Raw genomic sequence first — 16,887 nt, forward strand, 5'->3', positions numbered from 1 at the left:
ATGGAAGACCCATTTTGGGCTCCCAAAAAGTTTTCAGTAACACTTTCTATGAAGTCCAAGCTTATAATGAACTATAGCTCCATTTATACTTTACATTTACATTTATAAAGACTCATTAAGACCTTTACTGCATTATAAGAACAGTTATAGTTACATTTATATTATTTTTATAATAACTTATAAGTCATGCATTTCATTCAATGCACATTCTCATAATCCATTATACACTGATTTATAATAAGTATTAATTAGTCAGTCATATGGTTCCATGAATGTATTCATAAAGATGCAACCTGCTTTGGTATAATGTAATTATATTATTATTACAATTACTTTTTAGTAATTCAGATTTATTTCTGTAAAATAAGTGAATAGATTGTTATAAATAGCCGTGTTGTTTTCTTATAGCCTATATAAATTCTTATTGTGAGTGATAATACAGAAATAATTTATAAAAACAGTGGAATTTTTTAAAAGTCTTTTTTATGTTACATACTAGCAAAACACTGCAACATTATTTTTTAAAGTATTATTCCAAACCGCAATAAGCAATACCATGCATATGGCTGAGGAGATATAGATTTTAACAAATCAAAATTACCATCCATGACCTCTAATGGAAACATGAGCCATTAAAGACATAATTGATAACTAATTGGTACAGCAAACAAGTGTCTCTGGATGTATTTTATATTTTATATATTTTTATATTATAAATCAGTGTATAATGGATTATGAGCATGCACGCAAAAAGCAAATGCATGACTAATAAGTAATTTAAAAAAATAATATAAATGTAACTATAACTGTTCTTATAATGCAGTATGAATTAATGCTTAATCAGTCTCTAAAAATATATTTATAGAATAGTGATACTTATAAATAAGTGTAAATGGGGCTATAATTTATTATAAGAATGGTCTTCATAGAAAGTGTTACCTAGTTTTCAAACAACTTTTTATTAGTGTGAAAATAACCTTTTGTGCAATGGAAAGATTCTGTGAATGTTGAAGGTTCTTCACGGAACGCAATGCCAATAAAGAACCTTTATTTTTAAGAGAGTAATAAGCACTGCGGTAACTTTCATAAAGTTGCATTTTCAAGTAACCTTTATCTAATACTACATATTTTGAACAGTTCACAGAGAACACACTAATATAATTGTTTTCTCTTTTTGATGTGTTTCCATCTGTGTCCATGCCGTTAGTCTCTGAGATTGACGTCCTCTTTCTTGAATATCATGATGGTCAAGGCATCGTTTCTCCGCCCCGCTCCAGCCATGAAGAGCCAAGTTCTTTTCGATAAAGCACGAGAGCCTCTCCTGAAGAGGTCATATCTTTCTTCTCTTCTTATCATTTTATGTTCTCCCTGAGGTCCACTTATAATGTTAGCAAAGTTTTCACAGTGCCAAAAACAGTCAGTATTTAGTTTTCCATGACAATTTTCCACTCTCTCCCTGACCCTGACCGTGTCCTAACCAGTCCGTGATGCAACAAGCTTCAAATCAGTTTGTCTTTCCACATGAAGATAACATTTCCCAATACAAATCACGGTTGTTGAGATGTAAATGTGTATGTTTTATGTGTTCAGAATGACACCAGAAAGTTGTAGAAGCTCAGAATAAGCCGTTTTGTCATCTTAAGAAGGTGTTTTGAGGTGAAAAGTTACAGTATATTTGCAAAAGATGAAGGAAAGTCAGTTTCCACATGACACGACCGCTTTAAACGCACACCTCGCTCTGAATCGCATAACTTTGTCCACACATCACACTAAACACAAGCCAGATTGTAATATAATTACTGTTTTCTGACATGGGTCCAGCCCCTTTTTTGACCAGACCTTGTCCGCCAATGTTAATTTGCGTGCTCGACAGCTTTTCTGGAAGGGAGAGTGGCTGTATAAGGGAGAGGAGGCAGGCGTTGAGGAAGCGTTTTCGCATGAGGGACAGAGAGATAAAAGCCACCGTGAAGAGTTCAACTCCAAGTTGACCGTTTGGTGTTTTCTGTGATGTGGCCTCCATGGCCTTTTGCACTGGGCCGTCAGTGAGAAAGAAAGAAGAGAGGGAGGCTGGATCGGGCAGAGTGCGCACAGCGATGTGAGGAGCAGCTGGGGACAGTCTGACTGAAGCCTCACACACTCCCTTGACTCGTGCTCTTAAATGGATGAGTATGTGACCATCAAAAGAAAGCTTCTCCATAGACCCATCTTCAGGTAAGGGGTTCAGCTGTGGCTTCCAGTTACATTTTTATCTTTTGCGATCGAGTTTGTCTGGAAACTCGTTTGTCTGTTTGTACTTGTAACTTTGAAGAAAGTTGGCATCTGTGGTGCTTTAGCATATCTAGCTGTTTCTAAAGAGCGATGAGATCAAACGGAGAACAAATTGAGAATCTTTTTAGATGTTTCATCTGAGAAATGTCTCTTCTTGAGTTTTAAAAGAGATCTTGATAATAAGATATCTCAGTATGGACCATACAGGTCTAATTTATTTGAGCTATCCATGTGAATTTTATAGCATTATACTCTTGCTGTACAACAACAATTTTCCCATTTAGCTTTATTTCTCTTAAAGAAGTGCAGGAGAAACATCTGAGACTAAGGCGAAACATAAACAAAGTTCTTATGAGCAAACCGGTGAGCAAGTAGTGCATCTAAAGTGTGACTTTGATTCTCAGGGGCACTTTCAACCTTATCTGCTTTTGCTCTGTAATCAGCCACAGTGTGTTTCAAAGGAATGGAAGCAAAATACCCTTCGCTAAATGCCCCCGTCTAATGTGGTTACACAGTCATTAGAGGCAGAACATTAAGCTGTGGTTCATTGCGTTGCTCCGTTATTTCAAGCAGGTTGCTAATCATTTTTTTGCATGTAAAATGGAAGCAGATGTGCAACAGGTTCTTTTGCATACTTTTGTCAGGCACATCAGTCTCTAGCGGTCTCAAAGCAGGTTTAAATGAGGATTAGGAGATACTGGCTTTGTTCCAAACCTGGCAAGCTACCTGTGTGTACATAGTACTCGGTACTGAGTGATATGCGACCTCATAAGTGACTGATTTGGAACTCTCGACATAGACAGCAAATAGTCATTCAAATAGCAATTCTCACATGAAGCTCAGTTGATTTCAGCAGTGGTGGACAGTAACATAGTATTTTTATTTTGGGAAACTTTTACTTTTACTTAACTACATTCCAAAGCTTTTTACTCCACTACATGCTGCTCCTCGTTATTTTGAACTGAAGAAATCATGTCCGATTCGTGAACAAGCTGTATCTTTTCAGTTAACCTGTTAAATTGGTTTGCAAAACACACTGAATAATTCATTTGTGAATTGGATTGCATTTGATTGTATTTGTTCTCGAGTCAACAACTCACTGATTCAAATGATCTGGTCAGAGCGAGTCTTCAGTTACCCAAAATGTGGCAAGATCCGTAGATCCTCTGAGCTTTAGTGCGTAAGTTACTATTGCCGAATTTTAGGATTTATTCTTGTAAATGAAAATCATATTTAGGCTAGTTCTGGCTACTTGACGATTCATAGGAATTCATAATGATGCCGCCGGATTGAGCTGTAATCTATTAAGCCCCCCCTTAAATTAAAAAGGAGTATTTCAAACTTTTATTGGAGTAATATTTTATTAGGGTAGCTTTTTGTACTTTTACTCAAGTACTTGATTTGTGTACTTCGTCCACCACTGGATTTTAGTGCAGTTTGGTGCCAACATGTTGCTAAGCTAATGATTTGGTACTCTAAAATGCATAAAAATACATAGTTGTGTGCAATACTTTGAAATGTTATTTATAGATCATTTTTGTTATTGAATGAATTACAAATATGTTTATATTTAACATAACTTATCAAATTGATAAGTTTGATTATATTAAGTGCTGTGAGAAAAGGCTATAAATCTCCACCTCCAACATCCTCACACGCAATATAGCCTGCTAGCCGAGACACATTCTTTATGTGTACAGATGTGACGTAATGATGCAAAAAAATTATTTCCCGCGGAAATCCACCAGTACCACTGGAATTAAAAACATTATTACAAGCTTATCGTTTTGAATCGAGCTAAGGCAAGCAGATAGTTTTGAACACTGGCTGGTTATGTACTTGCTCAAAATTTTATTTTGGATCATTTTTAACCCCAAAAAAGTTACAGAATGCAGCTTTAATGATGAAAACATATGTATGCTACTGCGTAGCACTCAATTGGTTTTGGAACAGATCTGTACTGATTTTGCATGAGGGACTTTCTGAGTTCTTGGCTTTTCAAATATCCTGGGATATATGTGTGTGTGTGACTCTTGTTATCTCTTAGGGGTTTCATGGTATGTTTTTTACCTCTGATGTTCCCCTTGAGGTTCCTCTCCTTGCTAACTCCAATAACAGCCTGCTGGGAGGCCTGCATGGGAATGGCAGATTTTTAAAACTTGCAGACAAGGCTCTGGAAACGAGTCTTACCCTACCATTTGTTTGCAGTGAGTAACATCCCATTGTGCAGTTTTACATGACATCTGCAGTCCATCACATGAACAGCTTTAATGAGCTAACGTTTACTATCAAACAGACAAAATGAATCAGCGTGATTCAACCAACCGTCATCTCTTTTGTTTCCTTTCTCTGCTGAATTTCCTTATTGGTCCAGACTGGGTGCTGGTAACTTGCTGTGAAGATTTTTGGCCTATTTGGTACTTTTGGCGACCACGGAAATCTTGCTGGTTATGCTAGTTAAAAGACTAGTGCACCAAATGTCACTCTCATGACGTTCTTCTGTGAAACTTTAAAGAAGTAAATGTTGCTTTTTTCCAATCCAATTTTCCAAATATTAAAATCTTAAAATTAGGCACGTTTATAAAAGCTACTTAAATGCCCTAATTGAACTAAGGCCTAATCCTGGCTTAATCTAAGCCCTGTCTGAAACCAGGCCTACATGATTTATGGTAGCTTTGTATTATAAATAGATAATCAATTGTTGTATCTCCTAAATGAGACCTTCATTATCTTTTTATGCCGCTTTTTCGATCTTATCTTTGGGAATAAGCCAGAAGAGTGTTTTGGGAAGAGTGAAGGGAGCTGTCTTAGAGACTGAACACTAAATGAGTAAAGTATGAAACAGAACCTATCAAATTGCATTTTTTGCAGATACTATCGTAATGTCAAGGGAAACCAAGTATTTCACATTTTTCAGAGCTGACATCTTACTCTTGCAAGCTAATAGAAGTTCATAACAAATCAATTGAATTAACTCCTCACATTTGAGATTAGTAGTCTCAGTTATCTAGTGGAAAAATCACCTATAAGAGCAAATATTTTATTCTGTATAGTTGGAATGTAGGACTGTATAGCCTGCATGGTATGGCTTTGAATACTGAAGATCATGGGTGATTTTGGTTATGAAACCTGCATGAAATTTGTTTGTAACACAAAACAGCTGCCTGTCTTCTTGAAAGGGGGCACACACAATATATAACCTTTGTATAAAAATATGCTGTTTTTTTTTTTTTTTTTTATGAAATGTATTACAGGTAAAGAATAACATATGCAAAATACACATTTTGGTTTCAGTAAGATTTAGGTTTTTGAAACAGTAAAGACATTTATAATTAAAACATTTTTTTATCTCAAATAAATTATGTTCTTTTGAACTTTATATTCATCAAATAATTCAGAAAAAAATGTATCATGGTTATTATTGCTAATAATAATAATAAGAAATGTTTCTTGAGCAGCAAATCAGCATATTAGAATGATTTTTAAACGGATCATGTGATGCTGAAGACTGGAGTAATGATTTCACAATATTACTGTATTTCTGATCAAATAAATGCTGCCTTGGTGAGCAGAATTGATATCTTTCAAAAGCATAAAAAATCTCACAGACCCCAAGCTTTTGAACAGTAGTGTATTAATATAAATATTAAAAATAGCAACTGTGGAATGCAGTTGATGAATACAAACATTCAGTTTACCTTAAAGCCAAACCGTGCAGAATGTATGAGCTGAAGAGTAGATTTTTACTCTCATAAATTATGCACACTTGTGAATCCGCCTATAGGCCTCTGATATATCTTTTACTTTTTAAATCAACACGGTCTTTGCCAGAAGTGATTATATGTTGAGGTCCTTTGAGCTTTTTATACGTATAAGAATCTAGATTGGGCTAATTTGTCCTATGAGACTTGGATGCAATCTGTATCACATGACTCGTCACTAATAAGGTTGGCATACCAGAATCAGTCCTCTATAATCTGTGTTTTGAGAACAAACAGTATGGTATCTGGTGTCTGTCACTATGGAATAAGTCAGCACAGATTTCAGAGGAAATCTTGGCCCATGTTCCTCATCATAGCCAGCAACATTTAGGAAGTTAATGAAAAATATGTCAGTCATAGCCTTGCCTTATTTACCCATAGGCACATATTATGTATCCCTCTTCCGGGACATTCAGCTTTCAAACCATTGACCTCACAAACACGTCCCCTGACATCTCTCTCTTGTTTCTAAAAGAAAATTAGGCAAGGTTTTTTTTAAGCATAATGTCCCTGAAAATACAGACTGCAAACAACATTTCGGGATAAAACGCTAAAAAACAGAGGCTTATTTCCATTGATTTATTCTTAGAAAATTATCTTGTCATCAAATTATAAACTGATGGATTAATCTGGTAAATGAATGAGACGGAGTCACGGTGCCTTTGATTTATTTGACCAATTAACTCCTGACTAGTTACACAGTAACACAATAATTGCCATTTGGCAAATTGCTTTAGTATGCATTGTTCTCTATTCTGAGTAGGATGAGAGGGACACTTGTAGAGTAATGAATGGAAGAAAAAATGCAACACTCTCGCCTGTCAGTTAAAAGAACCAATAACCTATTAGAGCCAATAGAGAAATACAGTTGCAAATGATGACACCCACATCCTTCTACTCTGAATAGTAACTTGTTTCTGAGGTTTTTCCTTTCTACTGAGATGCCTTCATCTGGTTGGTTTTTGAAAGTGGTATAGATGTGTCCTTCACTGCCTATGATATCCCACAATTCTTTGTGTGTGGTTCAGTGGTTGGTTGAAAGTATATAAATGCTTTCAGAAGGAGCTGTTGAAAGGAGCAAATACTATATATTTGCTCGGTTATCTCTAAAGCTCACTTGCATTTGTTCTGGATCATTTGAATTGATGTTTTGGTGCCTTTGGAAGCCGGTCGGAAGAGCTCTGCTGGTGGCGGATGTAATGGAAGCATGTTTACGCAGTGAAAACGAAACAAGACGGGTGAATTTCCTGAATTTAAGTAGTTTAGGTGTTGTTATTGTTCAAGCGACTGTAGCGGTGTCTACTTCCATGACCTTGGACTTGTTCATAAGTTGAATAGGTGATTGTTAAATTCACTGAACATTGTGAACACAGATGAAGGTATTGATAAACCAGAGATTAGACCAGGCCGATTATTCGACTGATAACCATGCTTGCTTAACCAATTATCAGAAGTCTGTTCCCCCTTGTATTAATTCCCAAATCTATCGCCATCCTATTTTTCTGGTTTCAAATATTCTTGAGTGAATTTTGGGTAAATATTGTGTAAAATGATTTGTCCATAAAGTATTTGGACACTTAGCTCTCACTTAAAAATGTCATTGCATTAAATAATAACCGTATATCTAAATGGCAGCCATTTTTGTGATGACTTTTAACCATTTATTTTTAATCCACTAAAAATATCAAGGCAAATTTTAGTGGGTGTGCTTGTTCTATTTTCCTTAAAAATGTCACTTGGTTGGATTTTTTTTATTTAAATTTTTTCATGCAAAGCCATTTTTATATCTGGCATAAGTGTTCAAATACTATTTGGAGCAACTGTAGATCAGTATTATATCAGTACCCTTTCCCCCCCTAGATATTAGCATCAGTGTTAGCAATTGAAAATCACATCTTAAAGCCCAACTCATGCTAAATCTGCATTGAATGCTCAATTTTTACAGTTCACTGTAGGCTCATCACCATACAGTGTCAGTGCACCAACATGAGAGTTGTGTGCCATCCGGCCTTCCACTGGAGCTGCTCTCATTTATGTGATTCAAATGACTTCTAAACCATTCAAGAGCATTCAAATCATTTCAAGGTTTGACAGATTAAATTGCACCGCAATTGGTACTATTTATTGAATAACGCTGCGTCAGTTGTGAAAAGAATTTCTGTTGTGTTGTTGGAAATCACAGAAAGATTAAGATCATTCAAGGAGTACACTATTACATTATTGTGATTTTTTTTACTTATAAGACGTCTTTGTACCATGAAAACATCCTGCAAGTTTCATAGTTTAAAATGTCCTTATTATAGACAAAGCATTTATTTAATCAAGCTCCAAAAACAGCTCATTTTGATATTGGGTGACCTGTGATGTCACACGGGCAATACATTTGCATATGCTTGCCTCCAGAGCAAGACAAGACAACAGCTGACATTTGCTTACATTGGATGTGAGTGTCGTGTCAAATGTAAATAGAACCCATTATAATCAATGATGCTGTCTACACTTGAAACTGTATACAGACACATGTTCAGTTTCTAAAATGCTCCACTCACTTGAGTTTGTCAACAGGACAAATTGAAGAGTAAAAAATGTTTGCTTTGACGCATCCAGATTAAACAGCTCATTAGTCCCTGTACAGACTTCAGAAGGATCCCAACGTTGAAAACATGTTTTTTTAATGCCGTCCTGCATCACGTCAGAGGATTATATGTTTGTTCGGAGCATTTTGTTTAGTCAGCAAGGCACAGTGTAATGGAGAGTTCACAAAAAACCTTTTGTTGACCGATGAAGTAGCCAACTTTATTGGATCTGACAGCAGCTGCATCACAAACCGTAAGTAAATATGATTTCAATGCTTTGTCTGTAAATGACGGTTTTTATATAAATTGTGTTTTCAAAACACTGGGCGTTGATACTGTTTCCTATGTATTGACGTTAGCCAATCATAACAGTGGCCATTTATTGACAAGCCTTAAAGGGTCAGAATGAAAGTTAAAAATAATTGTTTTTCCGCATATATATATATATTTTTTTTTTTTACACAACTTTATTAACATTATAAATGAACCTCAAGGGGAAAAAATCCATGTCATGACAACTTTAATGGCACTAAATTAACACGGTTAACTGGCAGCCTTGCTTTTTTAGTCCAATTTCTTGAACATCAGGTAAAGTCATCCACATCCCCTAAGGGCTGGGATTTATATCGCTTGTGGAGGGAGATGGGGAGATGTTTAACTGAGATAGTCTTAGCCAGTAAATCAGTGCACTCCGTGCTGCCAAAACACAACTAGACTGATGTTACTTGCATTTAGAGCTTTAGCTTAACTGCTTCAAATGGGAACCCAAGAGGTTAGTTTACAACCTAGTGTAAACCAACCTGTCCTGCAGGCATTAAGATGTGGCTTCAGTACTTGGAGGACTGGAGAAACTGAGGCTTGTGAAAAATGGGATGTTTGTTTAATCAGAGCTCTGCTTGGCTCTAAAATTTGCTCACCGCAGATCACTCCAGATTGCTTGTGTCAACCTGTGTTTAGCACGTCACCAGAGGGCCTGAAGTCCTCTAGTCAAATCCACGCACGCAAATTCTTGGAGGGATTGTGGTCCTCTTGTAGCAATTGCAATATGTATGCGGTTCTCAAACTTTTTGGGTCATGCCCCCCTTTAAATCATTAAAAAATCTGGTACCCCTTCAATACCACCACCTCTGACTACCAAGCAATTTCACTAAAATGGAAAGATTTATAAATTGAAAAACACGCAATGAAAAACACCTGCAATAGTTTCACTGTGTTAATGTTATTGAATCATTGAAATGTATATCAGTAAGAGAGAATATATTTCAGTGATGCTTTGAATGAACAATATATAATCAGTGTCTGCAGTGAGCTCTTTCAACAGCGCCTAACAAGCTCAGCTTCTTGTAGCTTACGTCATCTTACGCTGAAGTCTATGGCAAGCAACTTCTATCTCTGGCTTGTTCAGACGATGACAATAAGTCAACGGTCTGAAGAAGAATGATTCAGTGGAATTGGCGTTCAGTGCCGCTTTATAAATGCAGAGCGCCAACTGCTAGTCACGCACTTGAGCGCTGTTGCAATGGCTGTTTTTTTATAATTTTTTATAAATTTTATTCTGCTGATCTCCTGCGCCCCCCAGCAGTACCTGAGCTGCGTCCCACACTTCGAGAGCCACTGATTTAAATATGTTATTTGATCAAGTTTGAATGTGCAAATTAATTCACAAATAAAGAGCAAAAAAAAAAAAAGGTGGTAGTAGTAGTAGTAGTATATAAAATAATTGATATAATAATAATGTGTTATAGTTATACAATATAGATATGTGAGTGACTGATGTATGAATGTAATTTTTTTGTAAAGAGAACTAAAACTTAAAAATTAAATAATAAAAATAATAATATATAATAATATAATTATATCATGACTGATGAATGTATGTTGTAATTTTTTTTGTGTAAATATTGAGTTTTGGTAAACTAAATATATAAATAATAATCATTATTATTATTATTAGAAGTAGTATTTATATTATTATTATTATATATTATATTATTATTATACATATATTTTGTGACTTTATATTTTGGTGTGGTTGGTTGATTTATTTTCTGTTCATTTACTCAGAAACCTTTTGTTACAAAGCCATTTGTATGCTATTAATGAGCGATCATTCAAGTGCATGACTCAGTCAGTATTAAATTTACCAGTATCTGGACTTACCAGTACTTACCAGTAAATGGACAGACGCATGATGACAGTTCACCTTTCTCCAAGTCTTGGCCTGTGTTCACAATCTGTCTATTAATACATTTGGTAAGCAGTGTTGGTGTCAAGGGAGGACAATTTGTGACAATATTTTCCCTGTTGCCTAGGGACTTTTTTGGAACCAAAAGTTAGCGGCGGGATATCTGTGAAATCAGAGAACACGTCCATTTATTTGTCAGAATAAATGGGGCGGGAAACTGCTTATGTCCGACGCACATTACTCATGCGATTTTTCGTACTTAAAAGGAGCTGATTTGCATCTCTGGACTCATCACACGCTCTTCCCCTCCTCTCTAATTATTCTCAGGTCAGTGAGCGGTCCTATGGGTGCCATCTTTGTGGAGTGAGGAATTTAGAGCTGTCTGAGAGGCTGGTAGCAAGTCCTTTCTTTCCTTCCATCGCGGGCCCTCGCCGGGTCCCTCGAGGGACCGTCAGTGACGGCAGCGGCTCCGAGTTTTGGATGTTTGTGTGTAGAATGGCACAGCAAGCTCATGGGAAAATGTTTGAGGTTGACCTTCCTCTTTACTTGTGTGACTGGGGCATGATGATGGCCTGCCGGCTGCCAGTGCCAGCGTCTCACTGGGCCGCTGTTAGTGACCACGAGAAACATCCCCTTCGCTCTTTCTCCAGGGCATTCTCATGCACCTTTGGAAAACAAACTCTTCTTGAAAAACTCAAAGCAAACTTCCAGGGTTTGTCTTGTTTGGCAATTTCTAATCTGACCTGGGTGGATACACTGTGAGCTATGAAAAGCCTGGATGGTTTTAGATTTGGAAAACAGGGACTCGGAAAAGGGCTGGAGATGGATGCAACTGGGTCCCCGAGGAACTTTCGGACTGGGTTGACGGAGCAGCACGTTACTCAATGGGAGTCTAAAAAGCACCAACCCAGCTGGCTTTAGCGTGTTTTTGCTTCTGGGAGGCCTGCTGTAGAGGTAAAGCGGTGCGGGTTTATTTTGTTCATTTCCAGACAGGCTTCTTTTAGATGCTTGTTTATATTTCCATGCACTCTCAGTGGTCTGAAGACCCTCCCCGATACACTGTGTCAGGGGCCATGGCAAAGTCTCCAAAAATACAGTCAGTCTAAGTGCCTGTGCTCTGAAACCACTCGACAGGATGGTGTCTGTCAACCAGCCATACTTCATCTCGTGTTTTTCAGCTAAGTTTGCAGTCACACAGCTCTTTGGAATGCTTGATTCTAATTGGTCGATTGCATTGTTCTGTCAGATATTTCTGTTTAATTATCACTAAACCAGAGAAGATGGCACTTGCGCCATATATGCCTCGTAAGCCATGGCGCCATTGAGTCACTTTAAGATATTTACAACGGTCAGTATCCGTTTGCCATAAATTTGATATAGTATTGTCACTAAATTTCAGCAACTTCTTTTACAGAACAGCTATTTTATTGGTAGCAGACTCCATATCAATGTTATTTTAGTATTATTTAGATACTATTATAGTATTTATTAATATTTTGATTTAGCTTTTTTATTTTAATTTTAGTTTACATTTAAGTAATTGTGCTTTTGTCATTTTCATTAGTTTAATATTACTAATTATTTTATTATTAATTGTCATTTTTATTTTATTTTATTTCAGCTTTATTTTAATCAACATTTTTGATAGTTTTAGTTAGCAAAAACAACACTTCTTATAGCACTCTCTATAATGAATGTCATATAAAATGTCACTTGAGTTTATTTGTTCTTAGCTGAAAGATGCATAAAATTGTAGCGCAAGCTAATTTGAATCTCAGCACCCTAGAAAGTCCATTCATAAAACAAACACATAATTACACTATTAGTCATATTAATATTTTTTAAATACCAAAAAGTTAATTTATTAGTTAAAATATGTTGAAAATTAGCAGTCATGCAGTGATTTTTGCTAATTTTCCGACAATGACCAGTGTTTTATTGTGTTTAAGAGGGTTATACGCACTGTGCATTGTGCCCTAGTATACTTTTTTACAGTATTTCTGTAGTATATAGGTAAGCTATATACTTATATATTGTGCTAAATATGGTAAATATCTGCATGCAATGCCTCAATGACCTCAATGATCTACTACATTTGCTACATTGTCCAATATGCAACAAAGCTGAGTGCTGTATCCCATAATGCAATGCACTTAATTTGACCTTCCAGTGTTATGAATGATTAACTATTTCTTGGCTCATTTTCTGGACAAGTTTATTTTTACATACTAAAGTATATTTTGCACAGTATTCAGTAAGCAGTCCACTAGCATTCTAAAAAGTATGCTTTGAATGCACTGCACATTATTTTGGACAAAAGTGGCTGGCAAATATAACGTGTGCAAAATTCAGAGGAGAAAGTAGAGTACACTGGCACAGGTCATATATCATCTAAGCGAGCAGCGCAAGGAGGAAGCAGGTTCTGCACTTTTGCTGTCTTCAATGTTAAACACACTCTTACAGGCTTCATGTGAATGCTGATAAGCACAACAGCTGTTGTGGGGGGACCAGAGGGAGGGTGATGCACTCAAGGCTCTGCATCACGTTACATTTCTGTCATATTAAATGCCATTTACAAAAGGGTTCAAAAGTTTGACACCACAGATTTGCTGCTGTTGTTGTTGTTGTTGTTCCTTTCTTCCATTGAAGCTCAAGATGTTTTTTGGACATGATTTTTTTCATCATGCTTTGTTCATGTCAGCATCAGTGCTGCTGTCATTGAAACAGAGTGTCTGAATACTAAGGGAATACTGTATACTAATACTAATACTGTTTACTAACAGCTTGTGCCAGCACAAGCCCTCTTTTGCCGTTAAAAACTACTGTCAGGATTTACTAAAGATACAGAGTGAAAAATTAGCGCTGAAAAGGCGTGGACAGGGTTATTTTTGCATATGCATTGGTGGTAGGAGTTTCCCTTTCAGACGCAAAGTTTTACTGGTATTTGCGGAAACAAAAACGAAAGTTACAAAAACAATTATTTTGAATCAAAATGTCTTTAAAATCATGAGAAACATTTTATTGAAGTCAGGTGTGTTAGAGTGTTTAGATGGAATGAAACTTGGAGAAAATTTTTTGCTATTTTGTGATGAACTGTAAATCCCCTCTTGCTGCAGTGCTGTGTGTTTATCATTGTTTGGAAAGTCCTCCCATCTGGATCCGTCAGAACATATGTGATAAATATACACACTGTGACATTCTTGGGGGAGTAGGTGTGTTTGTGAGTGATGCACAGTTACACACCCTTCTCCTCTCCATTTTACTTCACTGCTGGGCATTTGGAAATGTGGTAAATCACCATCAGGGAGGGAAGGAATGAGTATCACCCACAATGTTTCCAAAGTCCTTATCATTCTCCTGCCCTTTTCCTCAGCCACTCTCCACAAGTCGGATGGAGTCCATCTCCCTCACATGCTTTCATGCACTCCAGGTAAAAATAGGCCCTGATAGGTTGACATGTCACTCCAGAGCTGTTCGCCCCTAGCTACTTAACCAGAACCAGATTCTGTCTTCACTTATATTCGATAAACCTGCTTGAAACATCTTTATTTACATTACACATGTTTTTAAAAAAATGTTATTATAATTTCTCCTATCCCAGCATAACAGAGTGGTGCAGGGATGACATCTTTTTTTATAGGCCAAAACTCGGAAACAAGTTGCATTTTAGCACTTCCGGTTCCATCGTCCTGAAGTCAATTGGTTTTTTGAATGGGTTTTTGGTTAAATGCTTGAAAGGTCTGTGGTGAACACAAGCTCAAGATATTTTCATGTTTTATTCTATCATATACATCAGTAATACCCTCTTGTGATTCTTTTTAAAGCTTTTACTTGTCTTGTAAAAGGCGGTTGCTATTATTAAGTGGCTAAATGGGACAACAGAGGTTGTCTGGGATATTAAACGTCATAACATCTAACAGGTGAACTCATCTACTCAGTAGTCTGCTTTTACAGCCTCGTTGTGTTTAGAATCGTGCTCTTGGAAACTATTATAACTCAAACTTTCAGGGAAAATGTTTTTAACAAAGACTGAAAGAATTGTCGGAAGCTTAGTGGTGGTAACGTTGAAGTCATGCAACTGTGATGTAAATCGTTTATAGCCTACATTTAGCTTTTGACTTCTGCCGATTTATGCTTCAAAATTCATAAAAGTTGTGTTAATTTGTGAAGATTATCACGATGAACAAAATGTGTAAGAATAATAAGCTTTTGTTGATCACAGAGCTTATTTTCTGCAGTAATCCGAAAGTCAATGGAAAAATCCTATCGGGTTTTTGTCAAGGAAACCAGGGCGATGCTAACGTACAGGTTGGCCTACAAATATACGTCTTCCCTGCACCACTCTATATCCATTTGATGGTTATTTTCCCAGGAAAATGTAAGCTTTTTAGTTGTGGCGTTTAAGGTACCAATGGCGCTGTTTTGGGGTGGTGCTATCTTTTTGGCCGACCAATGGCAGATGGGGGAAGTTCTCGGGAAACCTAAGTCATTAATTTTCCTATTCAGCTTAAATTGTAGTTGAAATGAAGATTTATATCCTGAGAAAAAGATCCCAGTAATCTTAAATGTTCAAAAGATGTGTCATCTTTGCAAATAGTTACACAGTTAAAGACAACACCTGCAATCCAAATTCAGATATCTCAAATATTTCATCAGATTCCTTTAAGGGCAAATTAATTAGTTTATTAATTAGCCTAATATGTCAACAATAGTCTAATTTGTGTCTGTCTTTCTTAAGGATTTTAAGGAGAAACATCTGAGACATCTGAGAACTCATTTTGTCTCCTGAGCAATGAAAGAGACACCTCTGAATAATATTTTCCTCTGGGACAGCAAAAACCTTTCTCTCCTTGAAATGTAAAGTTTCTGTCATTATATCTTGGTTCTTTTGCTCCGTCGTAAAGCATTTCTTACCCCGGCTCTCAGTTTGAGGTGATGAAGTCCAGTAATTTGACAAAAGCATCATGTTAAAAGAGCCTCACTTGGAATATCAAACCCACATTTTCACAGGAACAACATAAAGGGCCCTATTTTAACGATCTGAAACGCAAGAATCAAGCGCGAAACGCAAGTTACTTTGTGGGCGGGTCTTGGGCGCTGTTGCTATTATACCGGCGGGATAAATGACTCTTGCGCCCGATGCAAATCTAAAATGGGTTGGTCTGAAGTAGCTTCATTATTCATAGGTGTGGTTTGGGCATAACGTGAAATAACTGTCATCTCACATTCCCTTTAAGAGCAGGCGCGCTTTTTCTATAGCGGATTCCTATTATAATGGCGGATTTGCCAGGCGCACGCCAGGAGCGTTCACAGCCGAGGAGACCGACGTTCTCGTCAGGGCCGTAAAACACAGAGAAGTGACGTTGGGGATGGAGAAACACACCCAAATTAACTTCGGTTAAACAGGCGTATAATAATTTGGGTAAATGTGTAAGCTAGATGTATGCTTTTATAATAAACTGTCTATCTATCTATCTATCTATCTATCTATCTATCTATCTATCTATCTATCTATCTATCTATCTATCTATCTATCTATCTATCTATCTATCTATCTATCGTAATAATGTATGATTTGCAAAAATGAAAACTGCTGCTTCTGTGTAGATGAGAGAATCGAAGTGTATGCACGTTGTGCACACGCTATATTGATTATGGCCAAGCATGCGCCCTTAAAATAGCATATAATAACATGCGCAACGCGCCACTGACTTTAAACTAGTTTTTTTTCGGTCAGTGGCGGAATTGTTTTCTAAACCTGCAAAATAGCATGAGGGAACGTTTGCGCCGGAACACGCCTCCTCTTTGCGCTGAACCGCCCCGGGGAGCGCAAGTGTATTTCTTAGTTAACCGACGTGCGTCTGTGGAGGGAAAAGTCCGCTGTGCGCGGGCGAAATAGGAATGATACATGCGTATAAGATAGGGCCCAAAATCTTCTAAGGGTAATTCATTCTTTCCAGTCACATACTTGACAGACAAATTGTAATGAATGCAAGAATGACTAGCTTGGCTTTGAGAGCGCTTTGCTGTGATGATTTGTCTCATTTTCACATCACATGTTATTCTGATCCACCTCAGACTACAATCAGAGTCAGAC

General features: G+C 37.0%; 1 protein-coding gene across 4 annotated transcripts in view; it reads left to right on the forward strand.

Annotated features, from left to right (window-relative positions):
- LOC311298762 (dual specificity calcium/calmodulin-dependent 3',5'-cyclic nucleotide phosphodiesterase 1A-like) overlaps positions 1 to 16,887 on the forward strand; it is a 63,176-nt gene that overhangs the window by 21,188 nt on the left and 25,101 nt on the right. For 2 of the 4 annotated variants that reach the window (XM_084421984.1, XM_084421983.1), the window contains exon 1: positions 1,863 to 2,211. The exons of the other annotated variants lie outside the window; for them this stretch is intronic. In XM_084421984.1, the coding sequence (XP_084278110.1) occupies positions 2,159 to 2,211 (53 nt within the window). In that variant the 5' untranslated portion in view covers positions 1,863 to 2,158. Of the gene's footprint in view, positions 1 to 1,862; positions 2,212 to 16,887 lie in introns of those variants that run through there. 4 annotated transcript variants of the gene reach the window in all.

The sequence above is a fragment of the Rutilus rutilus genome (genome assembly GCF_951802725.1).
Source record: "Rutilus rutilus genome assembly, chromosome: 10".
Taxonomy (NCBI): domain Eukaryota; kingdom Metazoa; phylum Chordata; class Actinopteri; order Cypriniformes; family Leuciscidae; genus Rutilus; species Rutilus rutilus.